Raw genomic sequence first — 14,736 nt, 5'->3', positions numbered from 1 at the left:
GAAAAACAGCCCCAGATTATTATTTCTCCTCCACCAAACGTTACAGTTTGGTACACAATCAGTTAAGATCATCCAACAAACCTAGATTTATATGTCAGACATCCAGATTGCAAAGCATGATCCGTCACTCCAAAGAGAACACTTTTTCACTGATAAAGAGACCAATGGCTGTGTGCTTTATACCACTCCAGTAGACGTTTGTTTTTACGCATGGTGATTTGAGGCTTGTGTGCGGCTGCTTTGCCATGGAAACCCAATCCCTGAAGCTCCCAATGTTCTCTTTCTGGCATTGTTTGCAGAGGCAGTCTGGACCCAGTAGTGAGTGTTGCAACCAAGGACAGATCATTTTTACACACTACATGCTACAGAACTCGGCAGTCCCTTTCTGTGAGCTTGTGTGGCCACCGCTTCACAGCTGAGCTGCTGTTGCTTATAGATGTTTCCACTTTACAAATATCATTTACAATTACCAGGACACAAATTTGAGAAAAGGTGGCTTCCTTTTACCGTGCTACACTGAAAGCCACAGAGCTCTTCAGTAAAACCCAATCAAATGCTATTGTTTGACTGTGTCACACAATGGGGCTGCAAGTGGGTCCCGGCGCACATACCTGCTCCATGCAGGTAGCTCCCTCGGCACTGAAAGCTGTGATCCAGTCATGATGGCCACCATCTTTTTTGCGGGCTTTTGTCATTTCCTTTTCTCCTACTGATTCGTCTCTACTTCTCCCCAGTGAATTTAAGGCACCTGAAATAGTAGTCAGGTGACAGTCTTTGTGTTCATACCTCTCTAGGTGCAAGACGTGGCTCCTGGGCTCACCTTCGCTCTGCTGTTCAGTGGCACCTCCTGGTGCTCAGCCTGTTGTCCAGCGATACTCTCTCTGCAGTACAGCTCCATTGTTTGGGTTTACTCGCTCTGTTGTTCAGTGTCACCTCCAAGTGGTCAGCCTGTGGATCAGTTTTACCCACTCTGCATCTCCTCCCTGCCATCTGGCTCAACTCCTTGTTCCTGTGAATCCTTTGCTTGGTTATTCACTCTTCACCCCCTCGTATAAAAGCTGTTGCCTTGGGATTCCTATTCGTGGCCTGTTACATGCGCTCTTGTCTCCTAACGGGCCTAGTCTAGTACTCACCCAGAGGGCTGCTACCTGCGGGCCAGTGGAAGCAAAGCCCATACCTACTTGTGGGGGTCCTTGGCGAAGACAACCTGCCCCGTTAGACTACACGCCTTTGGGTAAGAGTAGTGTCAATCTAGACAGACCCACAGGATCCAAGTTTTCATCCGTGCACCGTGACACTATGGAGATTGCATGACTGTATGCTTGACTTTATGCACCTGTTAGCAATGGGTGTGGCTGAAATGGCCAACACACTAATTAGAAGGGGTTCCCACATACTTTAGCCATGCACAGTAATAACCTGTCATAATAATATGGCTGTCAGTACCTCACAGCATTTGCAGTTATCTCATTCTGCTTCCAATGCAGCCAGTTATACCGAAGTAGTTTCAGTAGCGCTTAGTGACTTCGGTGTCACCGTCTTCTAATTGGCCACTGCTAGTCGTAATCTCGTGCATTCGATGTTATGCCAAATGTCATAAGGAATCACTCAATCAATGCTATCACAGGCTATCACTCTTTCACCTCCACCCCCCAAGAAATCAGGGTGTTCATGAATGGGCCTCATGACTTCCCTCAATTTGTGGGTGGAGGGGAATGGTAGTAGGAAAAAAATTATATTAAATATTTATATTTATATTTATAAACTGCTATTGCTCCCAGAACTCTCTCAGGTCATTTCTTACAGACTACGGGGTATATTTATTAAACTGTGGGTTTGAAAAAGTGGAGAAGTTGCCTAGAGCAACCAATCAGATTCTAGTTATCATTTATTTTGTACATTCTACAATATGGCAGCTAGAATCTGATTGGTTGCTCTAGGCAACATCTCCACTTTTTCAAACCTGCAGTTTAATAAATATGCCCCATAATGGCAATACAGTAAAACCCCTTTTATGTTCATTGTTTTTAAAAAAATTAACATTGTTTATGTTCTATTTTTCATAATATAATTATACACCTTGCCTTGGGGGTTATCTATTTATTCTCAATAAAGTATAAATACACATGCACACACACACATATGCATTGTATTAAATCAATTGTTTTAAATTGCAAAAACTTAAGTGCCTGTGTAAAACCATCTCCACCGCTAGCAAGCCAAGTTGCAGGGCCAGGCTGGACTAGGGGGCAGGGGGGGCATTTATCCCCATGGCCGGTCCCATAGTGGGCTACCTTGGGCTTCATCACAGGGTCACCTGAATTTTCTTTTCCCTTTAAAATGTTCCTAACAGACTGTTGAGTCAAATTTGCCAGCCCTCCCCTGCTAAGCTGCATATGATACATATCTCCATAATCAATTCACCCAAAAGTCTTTTACACATATACCATATGATTTTGTCTATGCATTATTTACATTTATTGTTTATCATTCTGTGTATTTTTATGCTTCAAATAACTGACGCCTCAGTGAGAGCTGCCATTAATGGAAACTGCCACTATAATGTCCCCTGAAATACTGGTCAGCAGTCACTTATAAGCTCCCATGCCAAGACCTCCATAGTGCATTCCTCGAACTGGCTGAACTTGTCCCCTGTCTGCAGATGTTGAAACAATTCACTTGTTGAACATCAGGTAAAATGCATATACATTCTGCATGAAGTAATGGAAGTCAGGACAATAAACTGGTCTCCCAACCCACTCATTTAGTGGTGAAAAATGTGTGTATAATGTGTGTATACTAATAATACTGCCATGTTCAGGGTCTTCCCCATCCCCCATGTCATTGGGGGAGTGGATACCTTGTATGCTTCTATAGGTATCAAACTACTGACCACAAAAATGTTTGAACAAATAAAGGTAAAATCAGCAACACTCTTGTTAATAAAATATTTTATTAAAATAAATCAAGGTTACTGCCCCTCGTTTTATGCACTGTAACTCAAAGCTCTCATCCACGTCTTCATCAGAAGAAATGCAAGTGGGAAAAGGTAAAGTAAAGTACTCATAGACATCCTCATATATTTATTTTATACTATATCATCCAAACACACAAAACAGGAGAAAAGAAAAAAGAAAACATAAATTATTCAACCTAACCCAACATTCAGACTGGTGCTTAATTAGAGATGCTCAAAGGGAATTCTTTTCAATATCCTCTAAGCTCAGATCGTTTATAAATTTCAATCAGAATTCAGAATTGTATTTTCCTTACCAGATACTATTAAATTGAAATAAAAAAAAATCTGAATTGCAATTTTTCTCCCACTGTTCCTTGTCTGAAGCTTTGTATTTATAGTGGTCACAGGTTTCAGTGGCCTCAAAACGAATACACAAGTACCTTATCTAAAACAGTTTAGAAATGGGCAGGGGCCCCTGGAGGAAAAATGCAATGCCGATTATAAGGTTACTATGGGTATACATCAAGTTCTGACTATACCAGCAGGAGCACCAGGTTTGTTTTGTCCCAACTGCATTTTTCTGCTGTCCCCATTGCATCAGGGAAAATAGAAAATAGGCATTCCCCGCCCCCCCCTGATAACTACAGAACCATGGGAACTGGGTTATGTCTTGCAGCCAGTGGAGTGGCATGGGTGGGCTGGCTGCAATTTATTTTGTAGAGGTCAGTAAGAGGGAGCAGCAATGGCACGACAACGTCATTTGCATGCTGGGGGTGACAGCGGCACTGCCCTCATTTGTGTGTACAACAGGCAGCATGCTGCCTATTTCTTTACAAAGGCAGCATGCGGCCACTCTGTATATGCTCTGACTTCTGCTCCTCCTCCACCGGGTGCTTGGTTCCAAATTACCCCTGTTCCTCCCCCTGCTTCCGTCACTGTTTAGCTGTCTGCATTTCTCCATCCCCCCCATCAGTGTGTATGTTGTTATAGATTACTAGTGTGAAAACCAGAGAGAGAGTAGTAGTAGTTGAAAACAGAATCTCTTTATTACAAACAAGGACCACATGGGTATAACTAGGTGCAGTCAATTGTTTAAACAAACTTAAATCATAGAAGCAGCAGGTTCAATACAGCAGGAATAGCAGGTATAATGGATAAATGCAGAATCCTAGACACAAAAGGTGATTTGCAGCACAGGATACCAGGATTACCAGGTCAAGCAGATGAAGCAGGATAACAGGATTACCAGGTATAGCAGATGAAGCAGGGTACCAGGTTTAGCAGATGAAGCAGGATACCAAGATTACCAGAGTAGCTGAAGACTGTGGATACCAGGTTAACTGCTGGTACCGGATCAGACAGGAGAGAGGTCAGGCAAGCCAGGTCAGAAGCCAGCAGATCCACAACAAAACCAGGGAGAAGACAGGAGCAAAGTCAAATGAAGCTAGGTCTGGGTCACAAGCAAAGGTGCAAAACGGTGGAACAAACAGGAGTCAGATGATCAGGACCAGATCACAGGAGTTACTCAGAAAGACCAGCAGCAGTGACAAATGAACTGGCACTAGCATATTGGAAAAGACAGTCTTAAAAAGGCCATGCACAGATGATCATGATCCAGATCCGATGATCAGGGTTTAACCTTTTGCAGTCAAGGAGAAACTGTGCAGGTATAATGGTAGCACCTCTAATATTCAGAAATAAAGACAGAGTCCTAACATATGTATCTATTCCCCCCATCTCTGTCTCCCCATTTGTGTTTGCCTCTCTGTCTCTTTTGTACATGTACCAACCCCACCCATGTGTGCCTTTGTCCCATCTTTGTCTGTGTGTGTGTGTCGGTTGGTGCTTTCTTTCCATCTATTTGTGTGTCCATCTCTAATTTTGCATGTGCACCTCTGTCTCCCCATCTGTCTCTGATTGCTCCCCCTTGTGTTTGTGTGTCTTTGTGTCTGTCTCCCTAGCCCTCTTATTATATCTTATCAAATTAATCCCCCCATCTTCTCCTATAATTTGACCCCTACCCACTTTAACTCTGTGCCTCTCACAATCCACTTTTCCGCTTGCCCTGCACCTTCTCCTGCCACCCCCTCTTCTTCCACTCCTGCTGGCTGTGATGTGGGCAAACCCGAGTATGGCGTGTAAACACAATCTTCTGATTTCAAATTTTATTGCAGTATAACCCTGCTACTGCAGACGTTAACCTTGCCAGCGGTAAGATTCAGCGCTTTTCGCCAGTGAGTCGTACGAGCAGTGCTTTTTTTGTCATAGAACTCACCGGAACAGAGTTCCGGCACCTTTTTTCGACGGACTTTCCAAGTTTTAAAAGTAACCTTTGAACATTTGATGTTTGGTCCACGTGGACTTGAATCGCCCTGTTGAGCGTAGCAGGACGGTGGCAAAATCATTAAAACGATGCATGAGGGCTGCTTGTGTGTCGAGTCTGATGCATGCGTACATCGTCCAAGCTGGTTGTGATGGCACTGCTTGGCTTGTGGCACTGGTGAGCTTGTGATTGGTCGTGTGGTCTCTAGCTGAGTGCTTACTGCGGGCAGCGACCGTTATGTTTTGTTACACAACTGACGTGTGTGGATGTGTGTACAGTGATTGACTACATGATGCGAGTCCCGGCACCTTTTTTTCATACAAAAAAAGCACTGTGTACGAGGTACTTGATGACGGAGGTACTTGTGCTGCCGCAATACCCATTACATTATAAGATTAAAATAATTAAAAATATGCTTTAATCCTTGTATATATTTTAATGTATAAAGGATTTGAAATAAGTTTTAAATACACTACATCTGTTAAACTTTTTTTAAAAAATGTCCTACCACCGGCCTGGCTAAGCAGTAAGTTAGCCCTTACTGCAACAGGTCAGTGTCACAGGGGCAGCTAGGTATCACTGAGCTGCTTCAGCAATATACACTATATGGACAAAAGTATTTGGCCACACCTGTTAATTATTGAATTGAGGTGTTTCATTTAGACCAGTTGCCAGAGGTGTATTACAATCAAACACCTAGCCATTTGCAAACATATGTAATACAAAATGGGTCCTTACGTTATGAAGAGCTCAGTGACTTCAAGCATGATACTGTGATATGATGCCACCTTCGCAATAAGACGGTTTGTGAAATTTAATGACTGCTGGATATTCCAAGGTCAAGTGTAAGTGGTATTATTAGAAACTGAAAGCATTTAAGAACAACAGCGACTCAGCCACGAAGTGGAAGATCACGTAAAAACATGGAGAGGGTCAACGACTGCTAAGGCACATGGTGTGTAAAAGTCGCCAACGCTCTGTTGATTCTATAGCTGAAGAATTTCGAACTTCCACTGGCATTAATGTAAGCACAAAAACTGTGCATGCAAGCCTCACATCACCAAGACCAATGCCAAGCATTGGATGGAGTGGTGTAAAGCACACTGACATTTGACAGTGGAGCAGTGGAAACGTGCTCTGTGGAGTGACGTATCATGCTCTTCTGGCAGTCAGATGGGCGAGTCTAGGTTTGTCAAGTGCCGGGAGAACGTTACCTGTCTGACTGCATTATGCCAACTGTGAAGTTTGGTGGAGGAATAATGGTATGGGGCTGTGTTTCAGGGTTTGGCCTAGGCCCCTTATCTCCATTGAAGGGCAATCTTAATGCATCTGCATACCAAGTCATTTTGGACTATGCTATGCTTCCAACTTTGTGGTAACAGTTTGGGGAAGGCCCTATTCTATTCCAACATATCTGTGCCCCAGTGCACAAAGCAAGGACTCCAAAGACATGGTTTAATGAGCTTGGTGTGTAAGAACTTGTCTGTTCTGCACAGAGCCCTGACCTCAACCCCATCAAACACCTTTGGGATGAACTGGATTAGAGATTGAGAGCCAGGCCTTCTTGTCCAACATCAGTGTCTGACCTTATAAATGCTTTACAGAATGAATGGGCACAAATTCCCAGAGAAACGCTCCAACATCTTGTTGAAAGCCTCCCAAGAAAAGTGGAAGCTGTAATCGTTGCAAAAAGTGGACCCACTGCATATTTAAGTTTTATCGCTGTGATAAGCATCAATTTTTTTTTTTTTTTTTACATACTGTCACAAAGGGCTATTCATGATAAATAGGTCCCTATATCTTTGAACCGGATCTCTTGCGTTTAAGCAGAAATAAAATTCACCAAGCTCCCTTGCCATTTTGATTACGCTAGTTTAGACAGGCAGTATCAAAATTACGTTGCTATTAAAATACAAATAATAAAAAAAATATTTTTTTTTTCAAAGTGTAGTTCTATGTTAGTATAGTAAGAGGTCTTAAAATATTACACTTTTGATTACATAGCATATTAATTTTGTATAGCAACACAAGCTTCCCACGTGGATGAACTCTGCTCCCCTGCACAGCTCCAGAAAAGCTACAGAAGTAAAGCAGACAGATGATAATACAAGCTGCAACATAGGTGGACCTTCAGTCAATGACAGTTTACTTTTACCAGTACCTCTTGCTATTTAGTGTTGTGGAACTACAATGAACAGCACGTCTTGCCTGAGGGCAAGCTTTAACTTGTAGTTAAAAAATAGCTGGAAAGCGACAGGTTACATTAGTTACAGCTACATATTACTCCTAAAGTGTAACTTGCGTCATATTCATGGTATCTAAAATCACCTTAAGAGATGGGCCACTTACCATACACTATGCAATGCTGAGTGCTTGCTCCACAGGCTTAAAATCTGACAGACAATCCCTGGGGCATGGCCAAGACTGTGCACTATAGTTGCCTAAATGCTTCCCGCCTTATGGCATTTTATGTCCTCTGTGGGCTGGCTATGCTTCTTCAGAGGCACATTATTTCATTGGCCCCTACAAATACATTCCCAGAGTGGGCCATTTGCTTCCAATTCCAGCACCTTTTTTGTCACCTCAACTGGCCCCAACATACTAGCCATTCCCCCTATGTACTTCAGTACTGGGTGGAGGGGAACGTAGTGTGCGCTTGCTCCAGGTGGCATGGCTCAATTTTACTCCTCTGCTTGAAGCATTTAGACCTTTAGGACATAGTGTTGCAAAAATATCCATTGACATCCTTTCCTGACATCTTGTGAAGATGATCACCCTGGTATATCACGTTTAACAATATCATTCCCATAAAACAAAGACTTCATGGCATTGCAATTATGTAATTCCCTAAAATGTTTTGAGACAGTAGGTTTCTCATAAGCACTGTAAATGTTTCCAATGTGTTTTGCAATGTTTTCACTTAACATCCTTTTGGTTTGATATTTTTGCTACATTGTAGGATATTAGAAAGTATTCAATATACCCCAGTCTCACACCTCTATAAAAGGGACCATGGAGATATACCTCAAGATATGGGTTTATTATTTTCCCCAACAAAAAAACATACCCCACTGGCTCCAAGCTGGGAGCAGTTTTTATGCCATCTCAATCAACACAAAGGGGGGTATTCAATTGGCCGCAAGATTTTTTTTTAAGACTGTGTTAAGTCAGTTTTTATAATTTTCGAGCGATTCAATTGTTTTTTAACACAGTGCATTAAACAGGCCAATATGATGTTTTATACCTCTTTGGGGTGTGATAAAAGTAAAAAAAACCTAAGAAAACTATTTGAAATCATGTAATAATAATAAAAAAAAAGATAAACTATGTTTATCAGTAATGCCTAACATGTAAAAGTTGATTTTCTTGTGAAAAAATAATGAAAAAAAAACATAAAACAAATAAAAATAATTAAATATATTTATGTATCTTTTTGGTAGAAATATGTATGTACTAATGTGTTTTGACATGGTATAGATGATTCTATATTAAAAAATAGTTAAATAAAAAAATATGCTAAAGAAAGTACTGTAATGCAGATATTATCAACTAGAATGGTTGTGTAATGCAATCTAATGTATGATAATGTATGCCAATCCCTTTTTTTGTGTTATACATGACCGCGTTAAAACTCCCCTTCACTCCCCTAAAAACTTGCAAACACAATGATTAATGCGCGGGGGCATCGTTCCCTCTTTTTCAATTGAATTGCACGTGTTTTTACGCTACATTAACTAAAAATGGTCGTTATAGTAGTTAAAAACTCGCGTATGATTTTTTTTTTTTAACGCGGCGGGGAAAAAAAACAGCTCACGGTCAATTGAATACTGCCCAAAGTGGCTGGTAACAATGTTTTCCCTTTATGAGAACATGAAAACTTCACACAGATCCGAGCCCCGGTTGGAAATCGAACTTATGAAGCCAGTGCTTTGAGGCAGCAATGCTGAAGTGACAATACAGCTTAATCAGTAATTAGCTCTGTTTCATGCAATAAGGACTCACCACTCTGTATTGCCCTTTGAGTATGAACAGTTTGAGGGATAACTTGCGATTGAACATCCTAGTAACTTGTAGTTATACCAGTATTGTTACATTTTAATTCAATATTTTCTACAGAAACCTTGTCTTCACAGTAATTGTAGGATTCTTTTCACACTTTGAAATGTCTTAGGCCAGTCATTTCTAGACCTCCATTACTGAATATTTTCAATATCACACATGTGATATTTAGTAACTTAACATACCAGATGTACATGCATTATTTTTAAAAATTAATTGTACATTGTAAGACTCCAAAAAAAGAGCAATTTAAAGTGAATAAATGCTGAAAACGCAAAATTTAATGGTAAGGATTCAAATTCATGTTACACTTCTTTTTTAGCTGTTGTCTTTTTGTACAAGTAAACCTCTATCCTTCTGCTTTAGTTATAAACTACTGTATACCTTCCAACATTCACTGTCCAAGTTGGGACAGTGTGTGCGCCATCCTGAAGGAGGCTTGCTGCTCTTCTGAACTGCTATGCAGCTCCCAACTCCCTAGAATCTGATCTGTCCTGCTTAAATTGGGACAATTGAGAGGTATGAATAAACTTGTAAATCCACTAATCATAAATATAAAACTACTGTAGAGCAAAGCATATCGTGAAACAGTATATGAACAAAAGAGCTCAGTCACATGGAGACAGTGAGTCAATATTATGTTGTAATCAGGTTTGTGAAAGCTGTTGCAAAATATCCTAAGCAGTCTTTAAATACGTTAGTTTTATTATGGATAAAAATAGAAATCAATGTTATCTTGATTGCAATAAACATACCTGGAGCTTTGAACTTTCTAAATTCAATGTTAGCCAACACAAAATGAATCACAGTGGGACAGTCTTTTTCTACTGATGGGTTCTTTGGTCGAAATACGTAACACTCCTTCAATCCTTCTCTGTCAAAGACATGCGGGTCTATCTTTGGAAAGGGGAGCTTATTCATGCGTGCCCACTTTTCTGCGAGTAGGAGTTCCTTAAGCAGAGATAAACATTTAAGATGTTTCAAATTCCTTTTAGAAAGCAAACATTCTTTATAAAAAAAACAAAAGATTGCTATCAGAAACTTTTTAAAACACTTCTGCTATACAATTCACTTTTGTGCAGGAAATTGCTCACTATATTTAACAGATCCTATATAAATGAAATACGTCAACAATGAACTTTTAAAGGGACTTATCAATCCATCATAAAAAATATTTTTTTCTGTAGTCAGTGAGGGGCAGAGATATCACATCACAAGTCAGGGTTAAGCTCCACTCCATAGGAAGTGCCCTGTTAAAAGAAAACTTAAGATCAATTGTTTAAACCCTCCAACTGCCAGGCAGATTTAGTTTTTAAAGACACAAGAGGCGGTGGATCCTGTCTTTCAGTTTTCCTTTCTCTCTTTTTTTTGTGCTTTTTTAATTGAGGGATATTGCTTCTTGATATGTATATATATATATATATATATATATATATATATATATATATATATATATATATATACACATATACACATATACATACACACATACATATACATATTTCAGAGCTTTTATTAGTATTTCACTTACTACTGGAGTAAGATGTGTCCAAACATTAGACATAAAGAGCAACTAGTCTATTGAACAATAGGAAAAGAAAGTTTTAAGGTTTGTGGCTATGTGATCCTTTCAGGCAGATGCGTAGTTGAGAGGCTCTTGTTTTGGAAGCGATTTTCTCTCAAAATGAAGAAGGCAGTTTAGAGACCTAATGCCAATAAAAATACTGATATTGAGGAACCATCGATACGGAAGATAACAGCAATCAAAACACAGATCCAGTCACTAACAAAGATTTACATGCCTGTATTGTAGCTTTAAAAATGTGTTTGGCTGAGCATCAGCCCATTACTAAGGAGCTAACTTCAGAGATTGCGTTGGTGCATGAGTTGCTAAAACAGAATGCTGAATCAATTTTAACTTGGGGAACACAATGATATAGCTTTATAACATCAAAAATCTTTCGGAATAGAGCTTGTTCCTGGAAGCTCTTGGATTTACTCCAACTGAATTTCAGATGCCTTCTTTCAGCTTTCCCATACACCACCTAGCCTGGAATGGTCTGCAATCTGAATGTAACATAAGGCCTAATTCTGTTTATCACTATATGAGCTCTGTTCTAGTTGCTTATGTTATGTTCCCTTCTGTCTCTCAAACTATGCCATTCATTTTGGATTCAATTTCTGATCTTTTGGTATGCCAATTCAATACAATTCTTTTCTGCTCTCTGGAGTTTATGAACATTCCTTTCAAACCCTCTACTTTATTAATTGCTACTTTAGGTTCAATAGAATATTCATAAATAGATGTGTTAGAGCTTAACTCTGAACTTAAATGGTTAAATCAAAAACTTTCCTATTAATGTATGCCTTGATTTGATCAGTCTTACTGAGCAAATTCCCAATTTATCCTATTAAGTTTCAAACAGGACCTTAATAACTGGTCTGTATACCCATTTTGTGGATTGGCTATATCCATGCAGCAAAAATGAATGTCTGCCTACAAATCCTATACTTATTTCGGGTGTCAACTATTTCTACATTCCGTACTCTGACATCATGGACCTAAAGAAACATATAACAGATTTTAAACAATCCCCACAGATTAGTAGGGGTATACTTATTTATCTTTGACCAAACAGAGGTCTTGCAGTTCCCTGGCTACCAGGATACCTCAAAGCAGCACAACTCAACCATCTTCTTCACCTATTTAATACCTTTGCTTTTTGCCAATGAGTTAACCTTAAAAATTCAATACTCTGTCTAACCTCAAAATACTGTATATATTGGCTATTTCCTTTGGCACAGGTCAATTCAGCTGCTACAAACCCACTAGTTATTAATTGTCTCCAGCAAAGTTCTGATCTTAGGATAGTTCTTAATGTCCCTGAGCACATTTATGTTTTCTCTCCTCTCTGGCACAACCTGCTTCCACTCACAAAATATCTTCTGGTGGATCATTCATGGCGAACTACAGAATAGAATCTGATATAGTTTTACAGATTATTATCGTGATTGACCTCCAAGAGCAGTTTAACTAAATTGAAGCTCATCAGATATAGTCAAATCAGTTAATTCTGCCCAAACAGCCCCGAACTTTCAGAATATTCAAGATCATATATTCAAATCCATAGAAGAAATGCCAAGAAGCCATTTAGTAATATATGTGCAAAAGTGAAGATACACAATAATCACTAGCAAACAATCCTTAATTAGATAATTAACTAATGCAAGTTAGGGCTCACTAAAAAACAACCAATCATACACTCACTTTCACTGTCTAACTTGCACTAAACAAATGAATGCTAACTTGCACCATCACTGCACCTAAATGCAATGTTATTTTATGTGCTCTAATGAAAGTCTGATTTGATTGCTATGGATTACTGCACATTTTTATTTTAGAAGAGGCTACAAGCTCCAATATGGTGGTGTAGAAGCTCACAGTGCTCTGAGATCCAGTAGTTTTGAGAGCGGAAATAGGAGACAGATATTAAGACACTGCTCACACTATCATTGTCGGACAGTAATGCATTCTTTATTCAGTGAAATGTATCTAAATCCTAGATTCTCTGATGGTTTGTTGATATCATCATCATATATTTATTAATATAGCACCACTAATTCCGCAGCATATGCTCATTTAGACTTGTCTTCTTGGTGACAAATTCAGATTTGTGGAGAGGCCACATAGTCCCTCGCCTAGTGTGGTAGAAATATCAGAGTGGCAGACAGCGCTTTGCTTTATCAGTTTCTTATTTATTTATTCCTACAAGCATAATTTTAAAAAAAATAAAAATAAAAAAAAATGCCATACTTGCTAACATGGGCAAGGTGTTTCCCGGGAGGTCCAGGGTGCAGGTGGGTGTGTGGGGCTCAAAGAATTGCGTCATTGGCCACACCCCAAAACGGGCATCACTACTCTGGACCAATAAAAACAGGTGGCGGGGCCATGGCAATGCATATATGACGTCACTAAGCCCCGCCCGATCCGTTTAGTTTACACAGCCGGTCAGGATCAGGGAGAATTGCCTGCTCTCCCTGGAGTCCGGGAGGACTCCCAGAAATTCGGGAGTCTCCTGGATATTCCGGTAGAATAGGCAACTATGAAAAATACTGGTAGAAAAAAGTGAAGCTAAAGTGTCTTATGGATGCTAAAGAAGTTAAATCTGTGTTTTGACATATTTGTTATTGAAGATTTAGGAAAAAGCGGGCACCCATGTTTGTAATCCTTAACATCCTATCCATAATAAAGAATGCAGTTTTCATACATCTACAGTTGCTATAACAAAGAAATGAACATTTTGTTGAAGAGTGGGAATGACTTACAAAGTGAAAAGGGAAGAAAGAAAACGGAAAGCCAACTAATGTTTCTTTTTTTTTGATAGTACAACTACATTAGATTAAATGAATGGACCATTTTGTTAATTAATTTATGTTAGTGACAGGTCTACTTTAAATAGAGCTCTGATCAAATGTGCCAGTATAACATGTGTGAGAAACTAGACATTGTTACAGTAGATCAGTCAAATATAGAAAAAATAAAATGAAGGATGTCCCTTAAACATAACAGTTTGACTGATGTATCTCCAAATCCAGTACAGCAGAATCTATTTTGTATCATGTGCCTTTTATATCATTTTCCTTGTTCTGGCTATGGTGTAAAGAAGCTTAGGCAAAATCATAAAGCATTACCAACACCACAAGTTGTTACATATACTTTCATTTGTAGGCAACATGCTGTGCAAGAATAACTTGACATTATTTGCAATGGAATACACAAGGCAGAGATTTGCAATAATCTAAATGATATAATACTTTTAATATAATAAACAAGACACAGATTTGTAATAATCTAAACTATATACAGTATAATACACTTCCTACTATAAATTCTATGGATATTACAAGCCACCTAAGAGTTATATCGTACTTTTACACAAAAGTACCAAGGCGACAGAAAAATATTCTGAATAACTTACAATAGGGAATGAATTATTTAACAATACCCAAGTTTTCCTAATCAACACTGAAGTGATGACATCATAACTGACCTATTATAAACAATGACATCAGAACTTACTGTTCATACAGCTATTATTTACAAGAGTATATAATTGGTATAAATTACTCCCCTACTGTAAATTATGTAGATATTAGAAGCTACTGTGAAGGTATTTGACCATATAGAAGTACAAGGTGATAGAAAATTCAAAGTGACTTCTAATATAAATAATAATTTACAATGGGGGATGCATTATTCCTTAAACTGTACATGTTTTCCTAATGAACACTTTTAAGTGATGGCATGAGAACTTACCCACAATAAGTGATGACACCAGAACTCATTGTTTGTACATATATTCTTTTTTTTTTTTACTTTTTTATTGAAGTAACA

The 14,736-nt window shown here is 39.0% G+C and overlaps 1 protein-coding gene across 1 annotated transcript in view; it reads right to left on the bottom strand.

Annotated features, from left to right (window-relative positions):
- Positions 1 to 14,736, bottom strand: part of PLA2G4A (phospholipase A2 group IVA) — a 243,623-nt gene that overhangs the window by 17,186 nt on the left and 211,701 nt on the right. Inside the window, exon 16 of the mRNA XM_075182675.1 lies at positions 10,097 to 10,292. Within this exon, the coding sequence (XP_075038776.1) occupies positions 10,097 to 10,292 (196 nt within the window). The remainder of the gene's footprint in view (positions 1 to 10,096; positions 10,293 to 14,736) is intronic.

Source organism: Mixophyes fleayi, chromosome 8, assembly GCF_038048845.1.
Source record: "Mixophyes fleayi isolate aMixFle1 chromosome 8, aMixFle1.hap1, whole genome shotgun sequence".
Taxonomy (NCBI): domain Eukaryota; kingdom Metazoa; phylum Chordata; class Amphibia; order Anura; family Limnodynastidae; genus Mixophyes; species Mixophyes fleayi.
This window is presented reverse-complemented; position numbering and strand designations above follow the sequence as displayed.